At 40.1% G+C, this 27,189-nt stretch overlaps 1 protein-coding gene across 1 annotated transcript in view; it reads left to right on the top strand.

Moving 5' to 3' along the window:
• Nucleotides 1-234: 234 nt before the first annotated feature.
• Nucleotides 235-27,189, top strand: part of STPG4 (sperm-tail PG-rich repeat containing 4) — a gene marked incomplete at its 5' end in the record, with an annotated part of 62,499 nt that continues 35,544 nt past the window's right edge. The window contains 6 exons of the mRNA XM_079940771.1: nt 235-255; nt 441-575; nt 2,085-2,141; nt 3,282-3,539; nt 16,619-16,683; nt 17,472-17,526. Of these exons, the coding sequence (XP_079796897.1) occupies nt 235-255; nt 441-575; nt 2,085-2,141; nt 3,282-3,539; nt 16,619-16,683; nt 17,472-17,526 (591 nt within the window). The remainder of the gene's footprint in view (nt 256-440; nt 576-2,084; nt 2,142-3,281; nt 3,540-16,618; nt 16,684-17,471; nt 17,527-27,189) is intronic.

Here is a 27,189-nt window from a genome sequence, read left to right on the forward strand (position 1 = left end):
GCGCTCTTTAGGTTTCCTTACCACGCATGTGCCTGACGGTCTCGACCCATTTCCTCTGCGTGAGGCTTGCTGCGGGCCCTCCAAGCGTGTGCCCGCCTCCCTTCCCCCGCATCCGGAGACGAACCTGGCGGGTGCCCTGCGCACGCTCAGGAACCGGCGGACTGAGGCGCCTCCTGGCAACCGGACGCCAGCCTCGGCCTAGGGAGCGAGGCGGCAGCAATGGACCAGCCAATCATGGCCATCGCCTCTGCCGCAGTAAGGGAAGAAGGGAGGCGGGGCGGCCTCGGTACCGCCTTCCTTCCCTGCCCTCCCACCTCCACAACAAAGTTCTCCTCACCGAGCTCCGCCCCAAGTCCCACCTCTTTCTAATCCCGGGCTCTGGCGCCACTCCGCTTCTCCCTACCTTCACGTCGGCGCCTGCGGTCCTTTCTTCCCGATAGGTATTTGAGTGCCACTTCGTTTGCTCTCCTTTTCCCTCGCTCTCCCTTATCCTTCACATTCGCCCTTTGTTTTCTGTGTTGTTCCCCCCCACCCCTTACCTGCTGCTAATTGCACTGGACAACTGTTTTAATAGGGTAATTAGATTTCTTTCATTTTCCCCTCTGCCGAGAGAATGCGTTTGTCCTTCCTTAGTCTATTGGACACGTTTTTGCCCTGCTTCCTACTTTAGTGTTTATAAAATATTTGAAAGTATCTTTGTTTAGTTTTTAAATAAATTTGGGCAAGGGATGTCTAGCCCATCTTGTGTAAAGTGATTCACCCCTGAAGTGAATTGGAAGTGGGAGATAGGGGAAGTTGAGATCACCTGTCTTGGGCAAAACAAAACGGCAGCTGCCCATTATCTTCCTTTAGATGTATCATGTTTACTTCTCCCTTCTTCCCACCTCATTTCCTTGGTCCTAGGTAGAGGTGGAGACCTGTCTCGACCTGCCTGAAAAAGTTTGATTTCTGTGACTATATATGTGCAACAGAGAAGATTCAACATAAATCTAATAAAGGGAATGTATAGGAAGAAATTCAGACTTAGCAGTGCGTATGAAACAATGCTTTTTTAGAGAAATGCCTATATTTCACAGTAAAACTAAAACCCAAGGGTACTTGTAAGTGGCTATAAGTTGCTAGACAGGAATAATCAATTTTATCTGTTGACTGATTAGATTGTTTATTATTTTTAATGCCTTGTTGCTTGAGATAATCTATATTTCATAGTAATAACAAAAGTATTCTAAATGAAAGTAGAACTCAATATTTTAATGATTCTTACCTACTGCAAATAGCACAAAAGGAAAAAACTAAACAACCGTGTTCTGTTGACAGTGAAGCTGAAACAAATGTGGGATAATGAGTGGGTGTAACTATGGAAGACAAGAGCGTCCTTGGAAACTGAAGAATATCAAAATAATCTGCTTCTTAACTTGACAGATGAGATGTTAAAAATAAAAGCTGCCACTTACTGAGCCCTGGTTGTGGGTACAGGTTTTACAATGCCTTATTTTCATGCCAGGCCTGGTGCCTTTTTTTGTATTCCTAAGAGGAAGCTGAGGTTCATGAGGGTTAACTTACCTAGTGCTCCTAGCCAGTGGCCGAGCTGGAGTTCAAGCCCAAGTCATAGCATATGTAAATCCAGGAAATGGCAGTGTTCAACATTTGCCATATCGCGAGGAATTTGTATCCCAATATGCCATTAATTTGATGACTATACGTTTTTACCTTGAGCTCCCTGAGCCATACATCTTAATAACAATTATACTAACACAATTTTGGGTTCATACAACTCTTTTCTTCCTAAGAGCACCAAATTTTGTTACCTCTAATTATTCTCATGACACCTGTGTGAGATGGGGATGTTTATTACTCTAATTTACCCAAAGGGAATTTAGTTGTTTAAAAAGCAATTAAGATCATAAAATAGTAATTTAAGGAAATATTACAGGCAAAATTTATCATTATGTAGCTTTTACTTTAATTCAGGCTGACCAGTTTGGTACTGGTATCCATTTCTTCAAGTACATGTTTTATAAGTGATATTTAACTTCCAGGGATCGCTTCTAAAATGAATAAGCACATTTTATGTTTATTAATAGAAACCAAGCCAGAAGTCATCTTTTGAAAGAGAAGCATGGTGGAGAATAACATTAAGAGTATGTATATTTTCATCCTTTCGTATTCAAAGTATTCTCATTCTTATTAGTATTATAATCAGTCTAACCTGATTAAGTCACTAATACTTAATTTTAAGAAAACAATGGTTGTTCAAATCTACATGGGCCTTATTTCATATTTATAATTTTAGTATCAGCATATGACTGAGAAACTAACTTTAAATTTTGAATGCAGTAAAAGCTTGGAAGTAAAAACTCTAGGAATCCAGGTGTTTTACAGGATATCTTGATAAAGTCAACCTAGTTTATGACCTTGGTGAGATTACACAAGGAAGAAAAAGCATGCATTCTGGAAATGTGTTTGATTTTGGTTGTTATCTTACTTAGATAAAAAGTAAGAGTCTATGATAACTTTTGTTAACATGATCAGTGTATGAAAACAAGACGGTAATATACAAAAGAAAGATGACTGGAAGATCTGCCTCTCAAGATACATTGTTTCTATATGGCAGAAATATTTTCTGTTCACACCTTTCTATAACAGAGGGGCCTCAGGAGCTAAAGCCTCCTTGGAATTGAACTAATTTTAATGGTAGAACTGAGCTGAGTGCTCAGTGGGAAGATGGCCACAAAAGCAGCAGCAACTAAACTGTCAGGTCTGGCCATTCAGCCATACTGTGGCTGTGATTTGAAAGTACCAAACCTCTTATGGGACTAATTAGGCCATGTGTTCTGCCAATTCATCCTCAGTCTCGTGTTATTATCCTTTAGCTTCCCACTTGAGGGCTAGAAAGAAACACGTGGTATCTACTAAGAAGAAGTAGGATAACTTCTGTTTAGTCACGAAGCTTATCCTGAGGGGTCTCATGAGAGGCCTGACATTTACAGTCAAATTGAATCTCAAGTTTAAGTATCTCTGAAGCTGCTTTTTAAAAAGTTAAAACTTCAGCTATGGCCGTAACCCATTTGCTATAATTTAGCAATTGTCTCAGAAAGGAAATCATCGTGATTGTCTTGAAATATTGTTCTGGCGGGAGTGTTGACTCTATTTGATAGAATCTTATTAAACTGTAAAACAAAGAGAAATGCTACTTAGGAGTGACCTTTGCAAGAATGATGCTTTAAGAGATGTTAACCAGTTTACACACTGACTTTAAAAATGATGTCAATTCTCCACAGAACACTCCTAATCCTGGCACTTACCACTTGAAAACTTTTATTGAAGAATCTCTATCAAATCCAGTGATAGCAACATACAGTTTTAAAAATGAAGGAAGGAAAAAACCACCTCTTCTGCAAAGAAACGATCTGGTACTAAATGACCTTCCCCAGTACATGCCTCCTGACTCCTTGGACTTGTTAAAGAAGCACGTGGCCACCTACTCGTTTAAAGACAAACCACGGTCAAACCCCAGCACGCTGGTTTACAGAGATCAGGTAAAGCACTACTAGCAGCTGGCTTTGTATGGGAAAGCTACCAAGAGGCCCTGAGGAAAATATTCTCTATACTTAGAGTGTATCTTCTCCAGGAGAAACTGAAAACCTGTAGAATGCCTTATTTCATCCAGAAATCAAACAGAGGGCTGTCTCATTTGCAAATATATCCAGCAAGGTGTATCCCTGTGAGACCTCCTCAACCTAAAGTGAGTGCATGGGGAAATTTTTTTTCCCTTGCTGGGAACTGTTGGCAGGATTCCTCTGACTTGGGGTCTTATCTGTGATGGGCCCATGCTTCTGGTCTCTTCAAGCATTGATATGGTATGCCCTCTTCTTTTAAAGAGAAAACTTTGCCTTTCAGTCAGTAGTCCCCTTATTAGAGCGTGAGTATAACTATACACCATAGGGAAGCTTTTGCAAGAATTTCTTGTAGAAATGAGCACCCTGGTACCAGGAGGGTCAGGGTGTACTCTCAGCTCCACCAGTTCATGCGTCACATTGAGAATACAGAGAACTGCTTGCTTATAGCCCTGGGCTAGACTCTTCTGAGGGAAGATGTTCCTGACTTGGAAATATTTAAATAACAACACAAGAGCCCATAGATCAAGTACAGAGATAAATAGTGTAAGAGGAAATGCCAGGGGGTGGGATCGAAAGTCTGGAAGGCTCCCTGGATTGAGTAGGACTCAAGCTGGACCTTGGATAACATATGACATTCGTGTGACTCTTAACGGTTTGCTGTGAGCTTCCACATATATTCTCCTAGTAGTTCGTCACAGGCATTCTGTGACGAGATAGGCAAAACGGATGTTAATCCCCATTTTGCAGATGAGAAAACTGCGGTGAATAGAGATGAAGTAACTGGTTCTGAGGCACATAGCTAATAAAGAGCGGAGGCAGTACTTTTAACGGAGAGCTTCTGAGCCCCAATGTGGTGCTTTTCCCAGTCTACCTTGCGCCTCTGGCCTTGAATGAGGGGCAGGATTTCAGGGGGTGGAATCCAAGGGAGGCGTTTCACGGGAGGGGCAGAGCACTGTCTGGGGCCTGCCCAAGGGCCAGAGTTGGGACTTGGACTTTGTTATTTGGGACTTTGGGCCTTAATATCTCCCATTTATAAAGGAGCTAATAATAGTATCAGTCTTCACCACCTTATCAGAATAATATGGTGATGACCTGAGAAGATGCATTGCCACAGGAGGTTGAATTAAATGGAAGGGGTATGGTTAGTAGGGTGGACAAGGAATCTTCAGCAGGATGAGCACGTGTTGTATCCAACCATGAACCCTTCCTGCAGCTTTGCAAATTATAGCTTTGCGACAGGACAGGATGATAAACGTTCATGGGATAAATCTTATCCCGTTCAGTTCAGTGGCTGAATACAAACACTAAATCAGACTTTTATGACTTGGTGTCAGGTAAGCAGGCAACGTGTGAAATTGTTCTGGCCGCCTCCAATACAAAATCATTCTTCGTTAGCCTCCCTCGCCATTTACTTCTCTTCTGCTTCCTCTCTTCTGGCTTTTAGAGGTTTCTAAGGGTAGGCCCAGGCCCACTGCTGAAAGGAGAAAACATAGATGGTTGGTATTAGGCAAAATTTAAAGCTTTAAAAGACCAAAAGAGTGTGGCTTACCCAGAGGGATGGATAAAAACCTTCTGAAAACATACTTTTCCTGTTTCTTTCCTTCTCCTCTCTCTCCCTACCTCCCACAAAGGCTTGAGCTCCAGAAACTGGAAGAATTAAATGTTTTCCTAATTTTCTGTTTCAAAGGCATATAATAATATATTCACGAGAGAAGAGCTATTCAGATGTAACCCTGTTTAGTGACCAATAAAATTCATAATTCTGGTAAAGCAACTATACTCCAATAAAAATTAATTAAAAAAATAAAAGAAATCCCTGCCTATTCTAAGGCTATACACATATTCTCCTATGCTTTCTTCTAGAAACTTTATAGTTCTATCTTTTGCATCTAGGCATATGATCCTGCTTGCATTAAAGTGTATGAAGTGAAGGAGGAGAAAAAAATTCATAGTTCTGTTTTTTTAATAGCAGAACTTAGTAAAATAATAATTGGAATTCGAGGTAGATACAGTATACATTATTATTTATTAAGATAGAACAGCATTCTCAAGCGTCATGATTTTTAATAGAATATTCACATTATACCTTGTTAGTGCTGTCCTTCATTTGTAAGAAAGTTTTTACTATTTTTAACACCTTTATTCTGAAGCATGTAACTCAAGAGGAGAATCTATATCAAAGAATCATATGTGCATAGATATATTTATATTTATATTCACATTTGAATGTGCATGTGTGCATACTCATCTATATCTGGCTCTTTCCAAAGAGTATTTGGTATAGACCTACAACTTTTACAGTAATTTTTTTCTTATTAGAGAAATAATGTTTTTATTTTAGAATATATGTACAGAAGTGGGACTTTTCTCTCCATTATATAATTTTATGACCTGCTTTTTCCCAGTGTTGCAGTCATCCCAGTAACCCCTGTGTTACTCCACCTTATTTCTGGATGATTTTAGCTCCCTTTGCACCCTGTCACTCTTTTCCACTACTCCTGTCATAATTTCAGTACACGCGTAGATGATGATTTTCCAAAAATCTGGCTTCTCAGTTCCTTGAACTCTCCTGCACTTCAGCCCTCACTCCTTAAATTTTTTTCAACACCAATCATTTCTACCCTCCTTAATTTCAGTTGCACGCATCCCACTCTGATCACTGTCCCCTGATCTTCTGCCTTACCCACTCTAGTATCCCAACCTCAACAATTTTTCTGTTCTCACCCAGTCTACAATCCATTGATCTCACTGTTGCCCAAAAAATGAGTTTGCCTCCTGATGGGTGTCGAACCAAAAGATACAACTAAGCCAAAGAGAGGGAGGAGGAAGGATTTATTACTTGCAGCGAGTTAGGAGAAAACAGGTATCTTTCCCAAAGCAGTGTCTCCCCAACAGCAAAATTGGGGAAGTCTAAAGCTAAAGGTACATGCATATTCATGAGGGGGCTTGAGCAGAGGAGAATTCAGCGTAGGATCAGGGCAAAGGTCGACAGAGTCCAAGCTTTAGTTGATTGAAGTCAGGAGGGTCAGCATCATCCTATCCTCCACCTGGGTGGAGGCCTTAGTTCCTGCAGAACTCAAGGACGCGTATCCAGTTGTTACGTATATCCCTTGAGGAGGAGCTGGGACTCTGTTTTATTGCTGACCTATTGTTCCTTGACTGTTTTTCCTTTGTTCCTTCACTCCCTCACTTCCCTTAAGATCATTAATTACCGAGGCCAGGCTTAGATCACAAAATGGCTTAGGCCAAAAATGGCTTCTCTTATGTCAGGAAAGCCATGCCTCGTTCTCTTTCTCTGGGGACTCTCTACCCTATCTGCTTATACTAGCACCTTTCATTGCCTCTCAACTTTCAGTGCTTTCCTTCCTTTCAAAGCTTAAGTTAATCATTAGAGTTATTCCCTGCACACGCCCTCAATTCCCTGGCCCCTGATGGCTCATCTTACTTGTTTGGCAAAGCCACAACCCTGGTCAAATCTCTCTTCGAACTTTGAACCTGCATCTGTGTAACCAAATGACTAGTCTCATTTTAAATTCTTCACCTCCTGTGGGCCCAGAATGGACTTCCCTAGTCTGTTTACTCTCCCATTCTCCAGGGTAGCTTTCTCTCACATCTCCCCTCTTTCCAAACCCCTGACACCTCCTCCTCAATCTTCATTCTTGTTTTCCTCTTCTCAGCCTTTTGGCCGATTCAGCCCCTCTTCCCTGCCCTCTTCCTGTTGGAACGCCAGGCACACAACACTTCTTCCCCATCTACACTCACTCCCCGCTGATCTGATTCAGTCTCAAGGCTTTGAACACCAGTTATTTGTTTATAATTTCTGAATGTATATCTCCTGCCCAGCCTTCTCTGTTGAACTCCAGACTTGTATATCCAACTGCCTTTTTGACTTCTCCATTTTATGTCGAAATTTAGGGTTTCTCACCCTTGGCACTACTGACTCTTGGGTCAGGATAATTCTCTGTGGTAGGAGGCGGTTCAGTGCTTTGTAGGATGTTTAGCAGCATTTCAGGATAATTAGATGCCAATTAGCAATCCCCCCCTCCCCGTTGTAACAACTGAAACTGTCTCCAGACATTGTCCAAGTGTCCCCTGAAGAAGGGGGGAACCAAAAACCAAAAAAACACTCCTGATTGAGAACCTCCGGGTTCAGCTTTGTGATAGTCGGTGTGATCTCTGAGTGGCTGTTTTCAGGGCCAACAGGTTGATGGTGGATAGGCTTCATTTGTGACCTCATCTCTTGTGTCACCCCTCACTCTCATCCTGCCCCACTGGCCTCATCCTGGCTGCTTCTTGAATTTGCTACTCCCACTCTGACCTCAGGGTCTTTGCACTGGATGTTCCTTCATATGCTCTTATCCCAGACATCTGCATGGCTTATCCCCTCTCCTTCAAGTCTTTGTTCAAGTGTCACCTTCTCAATGAGCCTCATTTAAATTGGCCACCTGACACTTCTGACCTTCCTACCCTGCTCTTTCATGGTTTCCATAGCACCTAGAGCCCTCAATATACTATATAATTTATTTGCACTTTGCATTTATTATTTGTTGTCTGCCTCCTTCCGTGAGAGTGAAGCTTCATGAGGACATGAATACTTACCCACTTTGTTCAGTGCTACATCTTCGCCTCTAGAACAGTGTCTGATGGTTAATATTTGTTGAATGCATGAACGACTTAATGATTGCTTACATTTCTGAAATCTGACTCGGCCTTACTCATTTTGGTTCCTTGGATGTGTGATTACCTTTGACTGTGTGTTGCTCGTTCCCACTGAAAGGTTGTTTTCATGAATTCCCTAAGATGAAAGCCTTTTTCCTTCAGAGAAGGTTTGCTTTTGGTTCTGCTAATACTTAGGGGAGCTACCAGTTTGGTGCCACTTGAAATACACTGCTTATGTATTCTTGGATCACTCTAGTGATGGGCATTTGGACTGAATCCATGAAAGGAACCAGCCCATGGTTACAGTGTCTCAAGGATGTGTTTCTTCCCCCTCTCCCAATTCTCCTTAGCACCAAGACAACTCTTTCTGCAGTCCCTAGCATTGGGGTGAGGTGGTAGGTTTGCTTTCAGGAAGTCCCCTTTTAGGGCCTCCAACTCCTGTTGGTAGGACTTCCATTAAATCAGCGACATTGATGGTCCAGGCTTTGGCCTCTGGATCCTTCTAGGGCTCTGAAGTTCACTCAAACCCAGCTCTGTTCCTCTGCTGAGTTTAGGCTGGACCAGCATACATCCTCTGAGCAAAACTGGGCCATTTGCCTGTCTGGTTTCTTGCTATCTCTTGGTTTGGGGGGTTTATATTCCTTATTGTCATCAATTTCATATCTTTTTAAAAGCTCTTGTCTATTTTTAATATTTCAACTCTCATTTCTGGTAGTTGTCTGCAGTGGGAAGTTTCATCATCCAAATAACCTAGCCTGCCATTAGCAGAAAGCAGAACTCTTTTTTTTCCCTTGGAAGTATATTGTGAATCTTTTCCACACCATCATGTATTCTCTACATCATTTTAAATAGCTGCATAGTATTCTACTGTAAGGACATAACCTAATACTAATACTGCATATTCAGTCATTTCCTGCTTTTAGTCAGAGAGTGGAGTTGTTGAGGAACGGGCATGTAGATGTCTAAGTCTTTTGAGATACATTGCCAAAAATGCCCCACAGAAAAATTGTGCCCTGGTGCCACTCCACCTTGCAGAGTATAAGTCCAGGACCATTTAAAATGCACTGTTTATGTTTTCAACTGGAAACCTGGATCCAGTGATTTAAATGGGAAAGTTTAAAGCCTAAGCTTGAAATCAACATGGTAGGGGAGTTTCAGAGCAACCCAAAGTCAAATAAGTCAGTGCCAGAGTTTCCCTACAATGAACAGGGCGAGGAGAAGATAGTGACTCTGCCCCAGTCTGTAGGCAATGAGTCAGTACTGGCCAAGGTCAGCCAATGCAGAAGAGTAGAGTGCTATCAGGTAGTGAAGCTGCAAGGGAGTTTCAAGAAACACCGACCACTAACTGCATGGCTTCAACACTCTTGCATCAAAGGGTAAAAATGAGTCATGCTCTCTTATAATGCAATTGAAATGGACATTCTGGTTTAAAAATGAGCAGAGGCATCAAAAAAAACTATTAGAACTAATAAATGAATTTGGTGAAGTTGCAGGGTACAAGATTAATATACAGAAATCTGTTGCTTTTCTATACTCTAATAATGAAAGAGAAAGCAAGAAGACAATCTCAGTTAAAATCACAGCAAAAATAATAAAATACCTAGGAATAAACTTAACCAAGGAGGTGAAAGGCCTATACTCTGAAAACTATAAAATACTGATGAAACAAAATTGAAAGTGATACAAAGAGATGGAAAGAGATTTCACATTCATGGCTTGGAAGAGTTAGTATGGTTAAAACGTCCATACTTCCCAAAGAAATCTACAGATTTAATGTAATCCCTATGAAAATACCCATGACATTTTTCATATAACTAGAACAAATAATCTTAAAATTTATACGGAACCACAGAAGACCCTGAATAGCCAAAGCAATCTTGAGATAAAAGAACGAAGCTGGAATTATGACTCTCCCTGACTTCAGACTATACTACAAAGCTATAGTGAGCAAAACAGCATGGTACTGGCACAAAAACAGACACATAGATTAATGGAACAGAATAGAGATCCCAGAAGCAAACCCACGCACTTACGGTCAGTTAAGCTATGACAAAGGAGGCAAGAATATACAATGGGGAAAAGACTGTCTCGTCAGTAAGTGCTGCTGGGAAAACTGGGCAGCTACATCTGAAAGAATGAAATTAGAACATTTTCCCACATCATATACAAAAATAAGCTCAATGGATTAAAGACCTAAATGTAAGACCAGAAACCATAAAACTTCTAGAACAAAACATAGGCAGAACATTCTCTGACATAAATTGCTGCAGTATTTTTTTGGATATGTCTCCTGAGGCAAAGGAAACTAAAGCAAAAATAAACAAATGGGACCTAATTAAATTTAAAAGCTTTTGCACAGCAAAGGAAACCATCAACAAAATGAAAAGACAACCTACTAAGTGGGAGAAAATATTTGCAAATGATATAACCAATAAGGAAGGTGTTAGTATATAAAATAGATAAACAGTTCACACAACGCAATATAAAAAAAAAAAAAAACCCAAAACCAAGACAATTAAAAATGGTAGAAGACCTGAATAGACATTTTTCCAAAGAAGACATACAGATGGCCAGCAGACACATGAAAAGATGTTCAACATTGCTAATGATCAGAGAAATGCAAATAAAAATGAACAAATGATACGAGCTAGCAATTCACAAAGAGATATACCAGTTGCTAAAAAACATCAAGTGATGCTTGGCTTCCACTAATTATTAAATAATTACAAAAGAACAAAAGCAGGTAGACACAATTTTTTGCCTGTCAGATGATCAACAATTTAAGTTGGATGATACCCATTATATTGGGAAAGGGAGTACAGAAAGAGATATTCTGTATGCATACAAATTGTTGCAAGTATTTTGGAGGGTGGTTTGACGATTCTTGTTCATATTTTAAATGCACATAGGGACCATTCCACTGTGAGGACTTTACCCTAAAAATGGTCTTTTTAAAAAATATATTAATTTTATTTATTTAATTTCTTTATTTTTTTGGCTGCGTCAGGTCTTAGTTGCAGCATGCGGGATCTTTCACTGATGCGTGTGGGCTTCTCTAGTTGTGGTATGTCGTCCTCTCTCTAGTTGTGGCGTGGGTTTTTTTTTTCTCTCTCTAGTTGTGGCACACCGGCTCCAGGCACACCTGGGCTCTATAGTTTGTGGCACACAGGCTCTCTCCTTGAGGCACGCAAGCTCAATAGTTCCTACAAATAGTCTTATGAAAGTACAGTGAGATATTTATATAAAATACTGCAGCATTGTTCATAAATTTATCTAACTAGAGGGCTAGTTATATAATGCTACAACCATACAATGCTGTGCTACCATTAAAAATAATGAGGTATATCTATCTGTGTTGGTATGGCAACACCGCCAAGATATATTATTAAATGAAAAAAGGAACAGACCAATATTTACAGCATAATCCCATTTGTAAAAATAAAAATAAATATATATACGATGTTAAATGCATACTTGTTTTCTCGGGTGATACTTAAGCAATCATTAACAGTGGTTTCCATTAAGGATGCAGAGGTTAGGTTGGGGGCAAAGAGACTTACCTTTAATTTTTTTTTTCTTTCTATAGATTTGACTTGTTTTCAGTGTGCAAGTAATAGTCTTTTCATTCATGTTCATTTGTAGAAATCAAAAAATTTTCCAACTAATATTTTTGCTATTATTTCTTTTCATTTTCCATTTTAAAACTTATTCACTTCCTAGGCTAGAGACATTTCAATGAAAAGCACAATTAAACAAAATTTAAAATTGCCTCAAACTTCTGTCTAGGTTAGCTTCAGCATTGTCTTAGAAGATGAAACTTATGTGAAAAGATACAAATGTGGTGATTCTGCCCACCCCTCCCCACCTCCCAATATCTGTTTTAGGTCAAAAGGAGGTAGGCAGGTTGGAATGGCACCTCTATTAACTCAGAGAATGAATCCAAGGATCCATTTCAATGTGTTCAAAAGACATCCTTGAACAGCTGATTGGGAGATGACGGTTGAGAAAATCTAACCGGTTCATTGGTTTTTGTTAGCTGTGTTCATAGCTGTGATCAAGTATCTCTGAAGACATGGTTATTTGCAAAGTGCTCCATGGTAAAATAATGGCTGAAAGAATGAATTTTCAACAGGATGGTTTTTCATTGAGCAAGATGTCAACAGAGAGAAATTTTGTGCCTAGGAGGGGGCTGGCAGGTAATACTTCAGGGAACCGAAGACTTAAGTGTTAGAATAATGAAGAGCAAAGCATAGATAAGATGGAACAATTCATCATGCAATTAAATGAAAACAAAAATGGTGCTCATGGGCTTCCCTGGTGGCGCAGTGGTTGAGAGTCCGCCTGCCGATGCAGGGGACACGGGTTCGTGCCCCGGTCCGGGAGGATCCCACATGCCGCGGAGCAGCTGGGCCCATGAGCCATGGCCACTGAGCCTGCGCGTCTGGAGCCTGTGCTCCGCAACGGGAGAGGCCACAACAGTGAGAGGCCCCCGTACCTCAAAAAAAAAGAAAAAAAAAATGGTGCTCAAAGTTGGCTCATTTAGCAGGTATTATTTGAGGATGAACTCTCATAGAGCAACTGCAAGGCAGAGCAGTGATTGTCACAAGTAAATTTGTGAAGAGAATGGTAAATGAAAGTGAATCTGAAAGACGGATACAGAAGACATCTCAGGGACTGGGACTCACATAGTTTCTGGAGCCGATGAAAATTACAGGATGCTGGTAAGAACAACATCATTGGTACCATTAGGCAGGCATCTTTTTGAGAGAGTCCAATGCTGTCTATTTCTCAGACCATAAAGATGTCTGGGTGGTGAGTCACTGATACTTCCACGTGAAGCAAGAGACCATTTCTCAAAGAAGACACACTGGATGAAATTTCCACCAGTAGTACCTAAAAATATTGTACCTGACAGTCTTTTGGCTGCATTCATCTTATGAGTATCCTGATAGGATTTCTAATGGACTGAAAAATCCACCGTAGAAGAGACTGTCTCTCTGCCCGTTGTGAAACATTGCAAACTACTTGGGTGGCTCCACTATTCTTGGGTCTGTGGATATCAGCCCTGAGGTAAGGGAAATAAGGGAGTGTCAGGAACTGGTAAGCACAGAGAGTGGGATGTGTGAAGGAAGGGAGGGAGGGAAGGAAAGAGAATGAGAAGCCAGGGGAAGACTGACCGGACCTCCAGAACTTCCTATGTTCAAGGAGCTGGCAGGGAGGAGTTATATTACCGAATCCTGGGAAGAATCCTTCCCCAAATGGAAGGATTCTACAGTGTTCCTCCTTCTTAGAATCCCTCTCTTGACTCCCTCAAGGAAGTCTTACCTTCCTTAAAACCCCACTCAAATCTCACTGTCTTTACCATCTTTAGATCCCCCAGTTGGATTTATTTATTTAATTATTTCCCCCAGCTTTATTGAGGTATAATTGACAAATAAAACCGAATATATTTAAGGTGTACAACATGATGATTTGTTTTATATATATGTATGTATGTATATATATATATATACACACACACACATATTGTGAAATGATTACCACAATCAAGTTAATTAGCACATCTATCACCTCACACAGTTACCATTTTGTGTGTGGGTGTGTGTGTGTGATAAGAGCACATAAGAATGGGGACTTCCCTGTCAGTCCAGTGATTAAGACTCCACACTTCTACTGTGTGGGTTCGATCCCTGGTTGTGGAACTAACATCCCACATGCCATGCAACGCAGCCAAATAATTAAAAGAAAAACAAGAAAACAAAGCCATAAAGCACATAAGATCTCTCTTAGCAATTTTCAAGTATACAATACAGTATTATTAGCTGTAGTCACCATGCTGTACATTCTATCTCCAGAACTTATTCATCTTATAATAAAGTTTGTACCTTTTGACCAACATCTCCCCATTTCCACCACCTGCCAGTCTGGGAACCACCATTTTACTCTCTGTTTCTATGAGTACAATGCTTTTAGATTGCACATATAAGTGTTACAAAATGGTATTTGTCTTTCTCTGGCTTATTCAACTTGGCATAATGTTCTCCGGGTTCATCCATGTTGTTGCAAATGGTAGGCTTTCCTTCTTTTTTATGGCCGAACAACATTCCAATATAGTATATGCATTAAGGGAATATATATCACATTTTCATTATCCATTCATCCATGGATGGGCGCCTAGGTTATTTCCATAGCTCGGTTATTGTGAATAATGCTGCAGTGAACATGGGACTGCAGGTATCTCTTCCAAATATTGATTTTGTTTCCTTCAGATATATACCCAGAGGTGGGATTGCTAGATCATATGGTAGTTCTGTTTTTATTTTTTGAGGAACCTCCATACTGTTTTCCATAATGGCTATACAATTTTATATTCCCACCAAAGTGCACAAGGGTTCCCTTTTCTCCACATCCTCACCAACACTAGTTATTTCTTGTCTTTTTGATAATAGCCATTCTAACTGGTGTGAGGTGATATCTCATTGTGGTTTTGATTTTCATTTCCCTGATGATTAGTGATGTTGAGCACCTTTCCATGTACTTGTTGGTCATTTGTATGTCTTCTATGGAAAAATGTCTCTTCAGGTCTTTTGCCCATTTTTAAATTTGATTACTTGTCTTTTTGCTGTTGAGTTGTATGAGTTCCTTATATATTTTGGATATTAACACCTTATCAGATATATGGTTTGCAAATATTTTCTCCCATTCCTTAGGTTGTCTTTGCATTTTATTGATTGTTTCCTTGGCTATACTTTGATGTAGTCCCACTTGTTTATTTTTGCTTTTGTTGCCTGTACTTTTGGTGTCATATCTAAAAAAATCATTGCCGAGACCAATGTCAAGGAGATTTTTCTATATGTTTTCTTTTAGGTGTTTTATCATTTCATATGTTATGTTTAAGTATTCAATCATTTTGAGTTAGTATTTGTGCATGAAATAGGGTTTAGTTTTGTTCTCTTGCATGTGGATATCCAGTCTCCCCAGTACCATTTATTGAAGGGACTATCCTTTCCCTATTGTGTATTCTTGGTGCCCTTGTCAAAGATTAGTTGACTGTTTCTGTGTGGATTTATTTCTGGGCTCTCTATTTTGTTCCATTAGTCTATGTGTCTGTTTTTATTCTGGTATCATACTGTTTTGATTACTGTAGCTCTGCAATATAGTTTGAAATCAGGAAGTGTGATCCCTCCAGCTTTGTTCTTCTTTCTCAAGATTGCTTTGACTATCTGGGACTGTTTGTGGTTCCATACTGAATTTAGGATTGTTTCTTCTATATCTTTGAAAAAATGCTACTGGGATTTTGATAGGGATTGCACTGAATCTGTAGATTGCTTTGGATAATATGGATATTTTAACAATATTAATTCTTCTAATCCATAAACATGGGATATCTTTCCATTTATTTGTGTCTTCTTCAGTTTCTTTCATCAGTGTCTTATAGTTTTCAGTGTACAGATCTTCCATCTCCTTAGTTAAATTTATTCCTAAGTATTTTATGTTTTGATGCTATTTATTGTAAGTGAGACTGTTTTCTTAATTTCTTTTTCAGATACTTCATTGTTAGTGTATAGGAACTCAACTGATTTTTGTATGTTGTTTTTGTATCCTGCAACTTTACTGAATTTCCTTATTAGTTCAAACAGTTTTTTGGTGGAGTCTTTAGAGTTTTTTATATATAAGATTATGTCATTTGCAAACAGGGACAGTTTTACTTCTTCCTTTCCAATTTGGTTGCCTTTTATTTCTTCTTCTTGCCTAATTACTCTGGCTAGGACTTCCAGTACTATGTTGAATAGGAATGGAGACATAGGCACCCTTGTCCTGTTCCTGACCTTAGAGGAAAAGCTTTTAGCTTTTCACCATTGAGTATGTGATGTTAGCTGTTGGTCACCCAGTTGGGTTAATCTCTCCCTATCCCCGACATCTCCAATCTTTTTTTTAGTGTCGATTATAGTGTTTTATATTAGCATTGTTTATGTATTATGAGAACACTCCTGTATTCCCCACCATACCTAGCACAGTTCTTTACCAACAGAGCAGGCTCACTAATTGGTGATCAGTTGGGTTTGTTGAATCTAGTACATTTAAAATATGATTAATTGTACAGCATTTTCCTCCATACCACTGTAGGCATACTGTCATAATATTCACCATGAAAAGTGAATAGCTGTTGAGTGTTTTGAAACTCTACCTTTGAAAGTGTACCTTTTCCACTCTCAAAATAGAAAATAAATTATATAATGTTGCATGGTAATAAAATAAAGGATTATGAATGATAGATAATAAAGTGAGTTTGAGACCTGTATTAATCTATTATTGGTGTCCTTGTCCATTCTGTGTAGTCAGTTCAGCTTTCGCCAGGACAATATGAGCTAATTCCTGCACCAGTTCCCAAGCATGCTTCCAGGTAATTATATACTTATTAAATTGCTTTTACTAATTTCACTCATGCCTTTCTATTTACATGCTTAACCACCAACACTAATGACTTTTTTTTTTTTTTTGGCTGCGTTGGGTCTTCGTTGCTGTGCATGGGCTTCTCATTGCTGTGGCTTCTCTTGTGGAGCCTGGGCTCTAGGCGCATGGGCTCAGTAGTTGTGGTGCGTGGGCTCTAGGGCACACGGGCTTCAATAGTTGTGGTGCTCAGGCTTAGTTGTTCTGCGGCATGTGTGATATTCCAGGACCAGGGATCTAACCTGTGTCCCCTGCACTGGCAGATGGATTATTAACCACTGCACCACCAGGGAAGTCCCAACACTAATGACTTTTAAACCTCATTTATGCCCATCATATTAGATTAGCATTTTAAAAAATATTTATTATTTATTTATTTGGTCGCGCTGGGTCTTAGTTGCGGCTTGCCGGCTCCTCAGTTGCAGCACATGGGCTCCTTAGTTGCGGCAGGTAGGCTCCTTAGTTGTGACTGGCGAGCTCGTTAGTTGTAACACGTGGGCTCCTTGTTGTGGTATGTGAACTCTTAGTTGTGTCATGCATGTGGGATCTAGTTCCCTGACCAGGGATCGAACCTGGGCCCCCTGCACTGGGAGCACAGAGTCCTATCCACTGTGCCACCAGGGAAGTCCCCAGATTAGCATTTTTAAATATTTAATGAGAGACAGGGAATATGTTAAAGATCCTCACATTAAAAAAAAATAAATTTAGAAGATCATATCTTTTTTTGTTTTTTTAATATAGGAGCTTTGTATTTCGTTCTACAGTTCAAAGGTTTCCAACAGGCTGCTTCACTCCTGTAAGTATGTTGGTAGACAATTAACTCATGATGAATTTGATGTTTAAAATATGCCATGATTCCTTTTTTTTTTTTTTTTTGCGGTACGCGGGCCTCTCACTGTTGTGGCCTCTCCTGTTGCGGAGCCCAGGCTCCAGACGCGCAGGCTCAGCGGCCATGGCTCAAGGGCCCAGCCGCTCCGCGGCATGTGGGATCTTCCCGAACCGGGGCACGAACCCGTATCCCCTGCATCGGCAAGCGGACTCTCAACCACTGCGCCACCAGGGAAGCCGGAATTAAATACTTTTGAGACTATAAAACCAGGAGAAAATATATTAGCATATATCTAATTTTAGGATAAGGCTGATTTCTGAGATAACAGCAGTGGATGAATTGCAAAGGAAAAGAAGTCTTAGATTTGATTACATAGCATTTTGAATTTTTTGTACATCAGGGAACAAACTGTAAACAAAGTTATTAATAGGCAAATGTGAATTAGGAAAAGTATTTTCAACATACATGGCAGATAAATGGTTAATGGCCTTATCTGAAATTCTCTTGATGATTTATAGGAAAAACACCAATAGAAAAGTAAAACGGATGAAGGCAGTGAATAGACAATTCATAAAATAAGAAATTCAGATATCCAGTAAAGGTGAAAAAATTTTTATTTCACTAATACTTAAGTGTGAGAAACTAAAAAGCTAATTGAAAACCTCTGTATGTGGGTGGTGTGGTGGGCTAAATAATAGACCACAAAGATGTTCCCATGTCCTAATGCCCAGAACCTATAAATGTTACCAGATGGCAAAAACTTTGCAGATGTGAGTATGTTAGGCATCTTGAGATGGAAAAATTATCCCGGATTATCCAGTGGGCCCTAAATGCAATCACAAATGTCCTTATAAAACAGAGGCAGAGGGAAATTTAAGAAAGGAGGAGAAAGCAATGTGACCAGGGAGGTGGAGATTTGAGTGATGCGGCCAAAAGCCAAGGAAGGCGGCACCACCAGAAGCTGGAAGAGGAAGGGAATGGATTCTAACAGCCTCCAGAGGGACCACAGGCCTCTCGACGCCTTGATTTTAGCTCAGTGACATTGATTTGGGACTTCTGGCCTCTAGGACTATGAGAGAGTAAAATTCTGTTGTTTTAAGCCACCAACTTTCTGGTAATTTGTTATAGCAGCCACAGGAAACTAATACAGGTGGGGATTATTTCCAGGTGGATTTCACAGTAGACTGATAAGATGAGGACTGGCTTTTCCTCTCTGTAGCTCATAAATGTTTGTATCTGTTAGGCTTTCTCTTTTGAACTTCTCAGTTGCTTCAGAATGACTCCTCAGCCTCCTGCCTAGGCTATCAGCTGGTTGCCAGTGTTCTGGTTACTGAGTGGGGGAACGGGCTGTGCTGGGGTGGTGGTGTCTCACCATTCATTGTGCAGAAGTTCTCTCTCTCTTTTTTAATTGAGGTATAGTTGATTTACAATATTTTGTTAGTTTCAGGTATACAGCAAAGTGATTCTGTTTTTTATATATATATATATATATATTTTTTTTTTTTTTTCAGATTATTTTCAGTTACAGGCTATTACAAGATATTGCATATAGTCCCTGTGCTATACAGTAAATCCTTGTTGCTTATCTGTTTTATGTGTAGTAGTTTATATCTATTAATCCCATACTCCTGCTTTATCCTCCCCTCCACCTATGGTAACCATAAGTTTGTTTTCTATGTCTATTCCTGTTTTGTATATAGATTCCCTTGCATTATTTTTAAGATTCTACATGTGAGTGATATCGTATGGTATTTGTCTTTCTCTTTCTGACTTCACTTAGTATGATAATCTCTAGGTCCATCCATGTTGCTGCACATGGCAATATTTCATTCTTTTTTAAGGCTGAGTAATATTCCATTGTATATATACATACCACATCTACTTTGTCCATTCATCTGTTGATGGGCATTTGAGTTGTCTCCATGTTTGCCTGTTGTAAATAGTGCTGCTATGAAAATTGGGGTGCATGTATCTTTTCAAATTAGAGTTTTCATGTTTTCCAGGTATGTGCTCAGAGATGAGCTTGCTGGATGGTATGGTAACTCTATTTTTAGTTTTTTAAGGAACCTCCATACTGTTCTCCATAGTGGCTGCACAAATTTACATTCCTACCAACGGTGTAGGAGGATTCCCTTTTCTCCACATCCTCTCCAGCATTTGTTATTTGTAGACTTTTTAAAAAAATTTTTATTTATTTATTTATGGCTGTGTTGGTCTTCGTTTCTGTGCGAGGGCTTTCTCTCGTTGTGGCAAGCGGGGGCCACTCTTCATCGCGATGCATGGGCCTCTCACTGTCGCAGCCTCTCCTTTTGCAGAGCACAGGCTCCAGGCGCGTAGGCTCAGTAATTGTGGCTCATGGGCCCAGTTGCTCCGCAGCATGTGGGATCCTCCCAGACCAGGGCTCGAACCCGTGTCCCCTGCATTAGCAGGCAGACTCCCAACCACTGTGCCACCAGGGAAGCCCTATTTGTAGACTTTTTGATCATGGTCATTCCTACCAGTGTGAGGTGATACCTCATTGTAGTTTTGATTTGCAGCAATGCTGAACATCTTTTCATGTGCCTGTTGGCATGTGCCTGCCTATGTCTAGAAGTTCTCTTAATTCCTGTTTTCAGTAAAAGCCCCTGTCCTAACAGTGCCTGGGGCTCCTGGGTCCAGATCTCTGGCTCAGTCTCTCTGGAAATGAAAACCTCCGTCTCCTACAGGGATGAGGGAAGGGTAGCTACCTGACTGCTGGGAGTAGGTAGGTAGGGACCTGGGGAAAAGACACTCAGTCAATCTTCCTGCTTTCAGCCTTACCCTCACCTCCACCTCACAGGTGTCTAAAGCCTGAAATTTCTGAGCTGTTCTTGGATTCTGTGGAGCAAATCAGCCTGCTTCTCATCAGCAGGCCCCCTCCACATACTGGGCTTTAGCATTCTCCACGCTGCTACCTCAGGGACCACTCCTCCACACCGTTTCACATCTTCCCCAAACACATGATCTCTGTTGGCTGTTGTCTCTTCGCTTGGTTGTGTGTGTGTGTGTACAGGTGTATATGTCTGGGGGGAGATAGTTGTGCCTTTTTTATTTGATCGGGGAGGAATGGAGATAAATGCATGTGTTCAGTTCGCTTTGGCAGCAAGTAGTCAAGACATCAGTTTTTTTTTCCCCCCACTGGCTGATACTGTATTTCCTTTGAAATGCATGTGTTAAATGAACGCCAAGAGTTAATAATGATTTATTTACTACTAGTAAACGGACTCAGTTAAAATTAATTTGGTTTTAGTTCAGGTTAGGCATCCTGAAGGATGAGCAGCCTGGTATGTGAAATAGCACAAAGCAGTTGATTCTGACAGCTTTTGCCTTTGTTCTCGTTGCTTTACGGAGGAGAAGTTTTTCGGACATCCTTATTCTGCCGTTTTCATTGATGTCACCTCATTCATCCCATTTTATAAATAAAAGTGATTCACAATTTGGAGCATCCTGTCCTTCAACCAAATGAAAAGAATACTTTCATGGAAAATGTTCCAAGACAAAGAAATAGCTCGGGGATGTGATTCATTTCTGTCCTAAACACACACTCCCGGAGCAGACTTGCGGGTTTGTTAGATCCACAAACTTGTAAACGGCACAGAGCAAATGGCTTTGATCCCAACGGTAGGAGATGGTGGCACGCAGTGTGAGTGTGGTGAAGAAATGATGCTTGCTAGGAGGACATCATCCCAGGCCTTCCGGAGATAAATACATTAATCCTTAGGCCTTTATCTGGAAACTGATTTGATCACTTTTATCGTTCAGTTTCCTTGTTCTGGATATTAACGTCATAGTCATAGAACTGTCAAGGACTCTTAGAACTAGAAGAAACTTAACTGTTCTGCTGGGGTCAGTTTTGATGATGGTGGTGACCATCATTCACTGGTTTTCTGGTGCCAGGCACAGTGCCCAGTGACTGACATACCCCATATCATTTCATCCTTACTGCAGTGTGGGGAGGGTGCTATTTATCATCTCTCTTTGATAGGTTAGGAAATGGAAGGCAGTGGCCCAAGGTAGAGCCAGGACTTAGACCCAGTCTATGGTGACTCAGAACCTGAGCTGCACCGTGAGTGGGCTTGACCAAGTGACTTGCTTAATGTCTTTAGATGTGTAGAGCTGATCTGGGGTCAAATCCAAGTGGCAGACATTGTACCGTCTCTGGAGTCACGACTCCCCACTGATGACTGAGGCTTATTCATGGGGCCAGGTTGGCCTGCTTGACTCCGTTTGCAGTGGGATGAGTTCTGTCTCCTGCGAGGCCCACATGCCAGCCCGCCTACTGGGCCTTGATCATTGAAGATCCTTACGATGGAGAGCCGCAGCTTAGGTTCCCGCTGAGAGCCTTGCTACCCTGGCTTTTCTTTTCTTTTTTTTTAACTTTTTATTTTAATAAATAAATTTATTTATTTATTTAATTTTTTGGCTGCGTTGGGTCTCCATTGCCGCGCGCGGGCTTTCCCTAGTTGCAGGGAGCGGGGGCTACTCTTCGTTACGGTGCGCGGGCTTCTCAATGCGGTGGCTTCTCTTGTTGTGGAGCACGGGCTCTAGGCACGTGGGCTTCAGTAGTTGTGGCTCGTGGGCTCTAGAGCGCAGGCTCAGTAGTTGTGGCGCACGGGCTTAGTTGCTCCGCTGCACGTGGGATCTTCCTGGACTAGGGCTCAAACCCGCGTCCCCTGCATTGGCAGGCGGATTCTTAACCACTGCGCCACCAGGGAAGCCCTAAAAAATTTTTTATTGAAGTATAGTTTATTTACTATGTTGTATTAGTGTCAGGGGTACAGCAAAGTGATTCAGTTATACGTACACACATATATATACATATATATATTCTTTTTCAGATTATTTTCCATTGTAGGTTATTATAAGATATTGAGTATAGTTTTCTGTGCTATACAGTAGGTTCTTATTGGTTATCTATTTTATATATCTATTTTCTAGTGTATATATGTTAATCCTAAATTCCTAAAGGACATTTTCAAACATGTAAAACTTCATAAGAATTACCTCCAAGATACCCTTTTTAAAGATGCCATTGGTGATAAAATACAGCAAAACAAAGGAGTAATCCAGAAAGAGTAAGGGATGGGATCCAGGAGAAAGTGGATCCAATTTGGGAAAGTAGTTAAAAGATGTCCCAAGTGGACCACTGTACAGCAGGCTGAGAGAGAAACCAATCCACATTTGAGAAAGAAACAAAAGAACTCCAGAAGGAATGTTTCTAAGGAAAAAGGGACTCCAAAACAGCTGATGTGATGGGAAAATTTAAGAAAGTATGTATAGCAAAGTGTGCAAGTGAAAAAACAAGGCACTAATTAACTCCAGGTAAAACAAAAGACGGTGCAAGACAAGAAATCGTATTATATAACTTGACTCTGCAAGGAATAATATTTATTTAGTAAACATTGGTTAGTGATTTAAAATGCTATTTTGAGTGGATGGGGAGGGAGAAATAGTGGATAGAGCAAGAGAGCCATATCTTCATTTATTCTAGGACATCACCAAGAGATAATTTCTAAAATATAAATTAAAGAATAACAATATGAACATATTATTTAGTGATAAGGAAATAACTTCCAGAAGAACAACTAAGAGTTAAAAATAGCTGTCTTAGGCTCTCTAGAGCCTGCTCAGACATGTGTGCCTAAGACATATGTGGAAAAGATGTTTCTAAGAGTGCTAGTTGCCTAAAAGAATCAGAATAGTATCATTTCAGCGAACGAACTGTGTTCACCATCCTGTGCTTCATGTTATACACTCTTAAAAACAAAACTCATTAGGGAATGAAATTGGAGAGGGATGAGACCAAAGACTTCTGTTTTTCATTATAAGGCTTTTGGTTCCAGTTGGTTTTTAAAACGATTTTTATCTATAAAGTGAATAAAATATCTTAAAATTTAAGTAAAAATATATTTAAAAATTTAAGTTAGAATAAAAATGAGTGAATAAAATTTGGAAAATATAGAAAATTACATTTTTAAAATTTCCTATTACTCATAAGCAACCAATAATGTTAAGTAATTTTCTCCCTTTTTTTCTGTGCAGTTTTAAAAACATACTTGTGATTATGGTACACTACAATTTTATATCCTTGTTTTCAATCAGCGTATGTACCACTTTCATGTTATTAGAAATCCTGTTAAACTTTCTTTTTACTGGGTAAATAATCAAGTTATCACATCTCAGTTTATTCACCCATTCTCCTGTTGATGATTAACCTCGTTTTCAATTATTCCTTATACAGGAGTCTTCATTATCTAAGTATAACTTAACCCACAAAAAAGACCTATTAAGGTGAACCTACTTGAAATGGAATCAAAATATCAGAGTAATCAATAAAGTTATTGAACTTTACTGAAAAAGAGTTAAACTAAATGAACCTATCTATGAAACAGAAACAGACTCACAGACATAGAGAACAGGCTTGTGGTTGCCAAGGAGGGGGGCGGTGGGGGCAGGATGGATTGAGAGTTTGGGGTTAGCAGATGCAAACTATTATATATATAAAATGGATAAACAACAAGGTCCTACTGTAGAGCACAGGGAACTATATTCAATATCCTGTGATAAACCATAATGGAAAATAATTTTTAAAAGAATGTATATATGTATATATAACTGAATCGCTTGGCTGTACAGCAAAAATTAACACATTGTAAATAAATCATACTTCAATTAAAAAAAGTTAAACGAAAAATCATGAAAATATAACTGCAACTATGTACTAAATCATATTAAAAAAGGAAATTGTGTTGATTTTAGTTTATTTTTTCTGACAGTATTTTATGATAGCATAGTGACATCCTTCATTTCATATTTGACATTCTAATGAAATCATAAAGAACAAATTTTAGAAAAAAATATTTGAAGGTTCATCAGTTTTCCCAAGGGTGTCTTCTTTGATATTGTAAATCATTCTTTACTGGAGTGCCAATAATGTCACAATCCTTGTCCAGCTTTTCTTCTTTCTTTTTAGCTGATCTAACTTTGCTGGAACCTCACTGGTCAATCAAAGACTGTTCCTGTGATTTAGGCGCTTCATTACTTACATCAACTTCACGAAATCTTGCATTATTTGGTAAAATTTGCATTTTCATGTGAAGTGGATTTGCATTTTATTTGCAGTGTGTTGTTGAATATTTAATGAGGGAGAGAAACTGACTCACAAAGAACCTCACCTGTCTGCGGTGGTGGATGCTAGTGTTAAGCAGGGAGGGATATTTGAATAGGATATACTTTTATTAGTGGTCAGCTCTTTGGAGAATTCTTTTGTGCTATGACAAATTCTGTCTACATTCACAGCTTTGTTATGCAAGGACAATGGTGCTGAATACATAGATCAAAAGACTAAGACAACGCATAAAGTCTTTTCTAAACTTGGGAATCATTTTTTATAGATCATCACAAATAGGATTTACTAGAGTAGAGATTATATACAGGTTCTTGATCTGTTTAAAAAAGTAGTACATTAATTTATATATCTCCACCGGCAATCAAGAGAGTACCGGGGGACTTCCCAGGTGGCACAGTGGTTAAGAATCTGCCTGCCAGTGCAGGGGATGTGGGTTCAAACCCTGGTCTGGGAAGCTTCCACATGCTGCGGAGCAGCTAAGCCCGTGTGCCATAACTACTGAGCCTGTACTCTAGAGCCCGCGAGCCACAACTACTGAGCCTGCATGCCACAACTACTGAAGCCCGCGTGCCTAGAGCCCGTGCTCCTCAACAAGAGAAGCCACCACTATGAGAAGCCTGCGCACTGCAACAGAGTAGCCCCTGCTCTCCACAACTAGAGAAAAGCCCGCTTACAGCAATGAAGACCCAATGCAGCCAAAAATAAATAAATAGATAGATAGATAGATTAACAAAAGAGAGTACCGGGACTTCCCTGGTGGTCCAGTGGTTGAGACGCTGTGCTCCCAATGCAGGGGAACTAAGATCTCATGTGCCACAGAGCTTGGCCAAAAAAAAAAAAAAGTGCCTATTTCACAAAATTTTTATAAATCTTGTTTATCGTTGTTAATTTGATGGCAAAAGAATGATATCTCATTATTTTAATCTGTAGGATCGGAGGCTACACATTCTAATTATTTGTTAGCCAGTTCCTTGTGGCCCTTCTTGCATACTTTCCGGCCACATTCTTTACCCAGCTATCTATTGGGTGGAACTTTAACATTCTTTTTTGTTGATTTGTATAAACTCTATAGTGAAGAGACATTAGCAGTTCTATTTGTGGAAGTTTTTCAGGGATTTTTGCCTTTTACTTTGTGTTTTTTTATATCCAGAAGTTTAAAATGTAAAATTTTTTTTTAAAGTTTTTTTGATATGGACCATTTTTAAAGCTTTCATTGAATTTGTTACAACATTTCTTCTGTTCTTTGTTTTGGTTTTTTGGCTGCGAGGCATGTGGCATCTTAGCTCCCTGACCAGGGATGGAACCCACACCTCCTGCATTGGAAGGCGAAGTCTTAACCACTAGACTGCCAGGGAAGTCCCTAAAATGTAAAATGTTTATGTCATCAAATTAGAGGGTTTGTAATCACCTTCTGGAATGTAAGATCCTTCAAAGAAGGGGCTGTCTTATTCAATGGTGCTGCAAGGTCCCCAGCACCTAGGACAGTGCTCCAAAAATGTGTTGAATGAATGAATGAAACCTATGTATCCTTTCCTTTTCCAAATTTCCAATTTTCCATTCCTTTTGTATGTATCCTTTCCACCACTTAAAAAATTCTCTCCAGAGACATGACGTCACTTTAATTTTCTTTGGTTTTTTTTTTTTTTGGCATTTTGGTTGTTTTTTAACCAACTTGTCACTCTTTAATTCTTCTGAAATGCATTTTGTGTAAGGTCACAGTGCCACTTGAGCCCTGTTGATTTAGGACAGGTTGCCTCACCGTTGGTATACATGAAACCTACGATCACCAGAAATCTGACCTGTAGATCAGGTGCAATGGAGTACGACAACCTATAGACATTCACCAAGTCACTTTAAACCCTTTAGGGAATGAGGCAGGTTATAAAAGATGGATACATACAGGTGTGTATCTCTTCCTTCTTTCTTTCCATCATCTGTGAAAATGAGCTCATTGAAATGTGTTAATCATTTATGCCTAGAATCTCCAGGAGCAGCCTATCAAAAAATGAGTGGATGGGGCTTCGCTGGTGGCGCAGTGGTTGAGAGTCCGCCTGCCGATGCAGGGGACACGGGTTCGTGCCCCGGTCCGGGAAGATCCCACATGCCGCGGAGCGGCTGGGCCCGTGAGCGCATGGCTGCTGGGCCTGCGCATCCGGAGCCTGTGCTCCGCAACGGGAGAGGCCCGCGTACCGCAAAAAAAAAAAAAAAAAAAAAAAAAAAATGAGTGGATGACCATGTGAAGGCATGGCAGATTACTACACCATTTTTTAGTTGTAAAAAGTACAGTAACTTGGAATTTGAAAATCCTCTAGGGTCTTATGTGCCTGAAGGCCCCTCCATGTGGATGAGCCATTATCACTTGTTAAAAAGATGCAGCCTTCTTGTTTATGTCAAGGATTCCATTGATGAATTACACTCTGTCCCAAGGTGTAGGTGGCTCTCAGGAGCAGCAGTTGGGAAGGGATTTGTCTGGTTGGAAGATG

This window comes from Stenella coeruleoalba, assembly GCF_951394435.1.
Source record: "Stenella coeruleoalba genome assembly, chromosome: 13".
In the NCBI taxonomy this organism is placed as follows: Eukaryota; Metazoa; Chordata; class Mammalia; order Artiodactyla; family Delphinidae; genus Stenella; species Stenella coeruleoalba.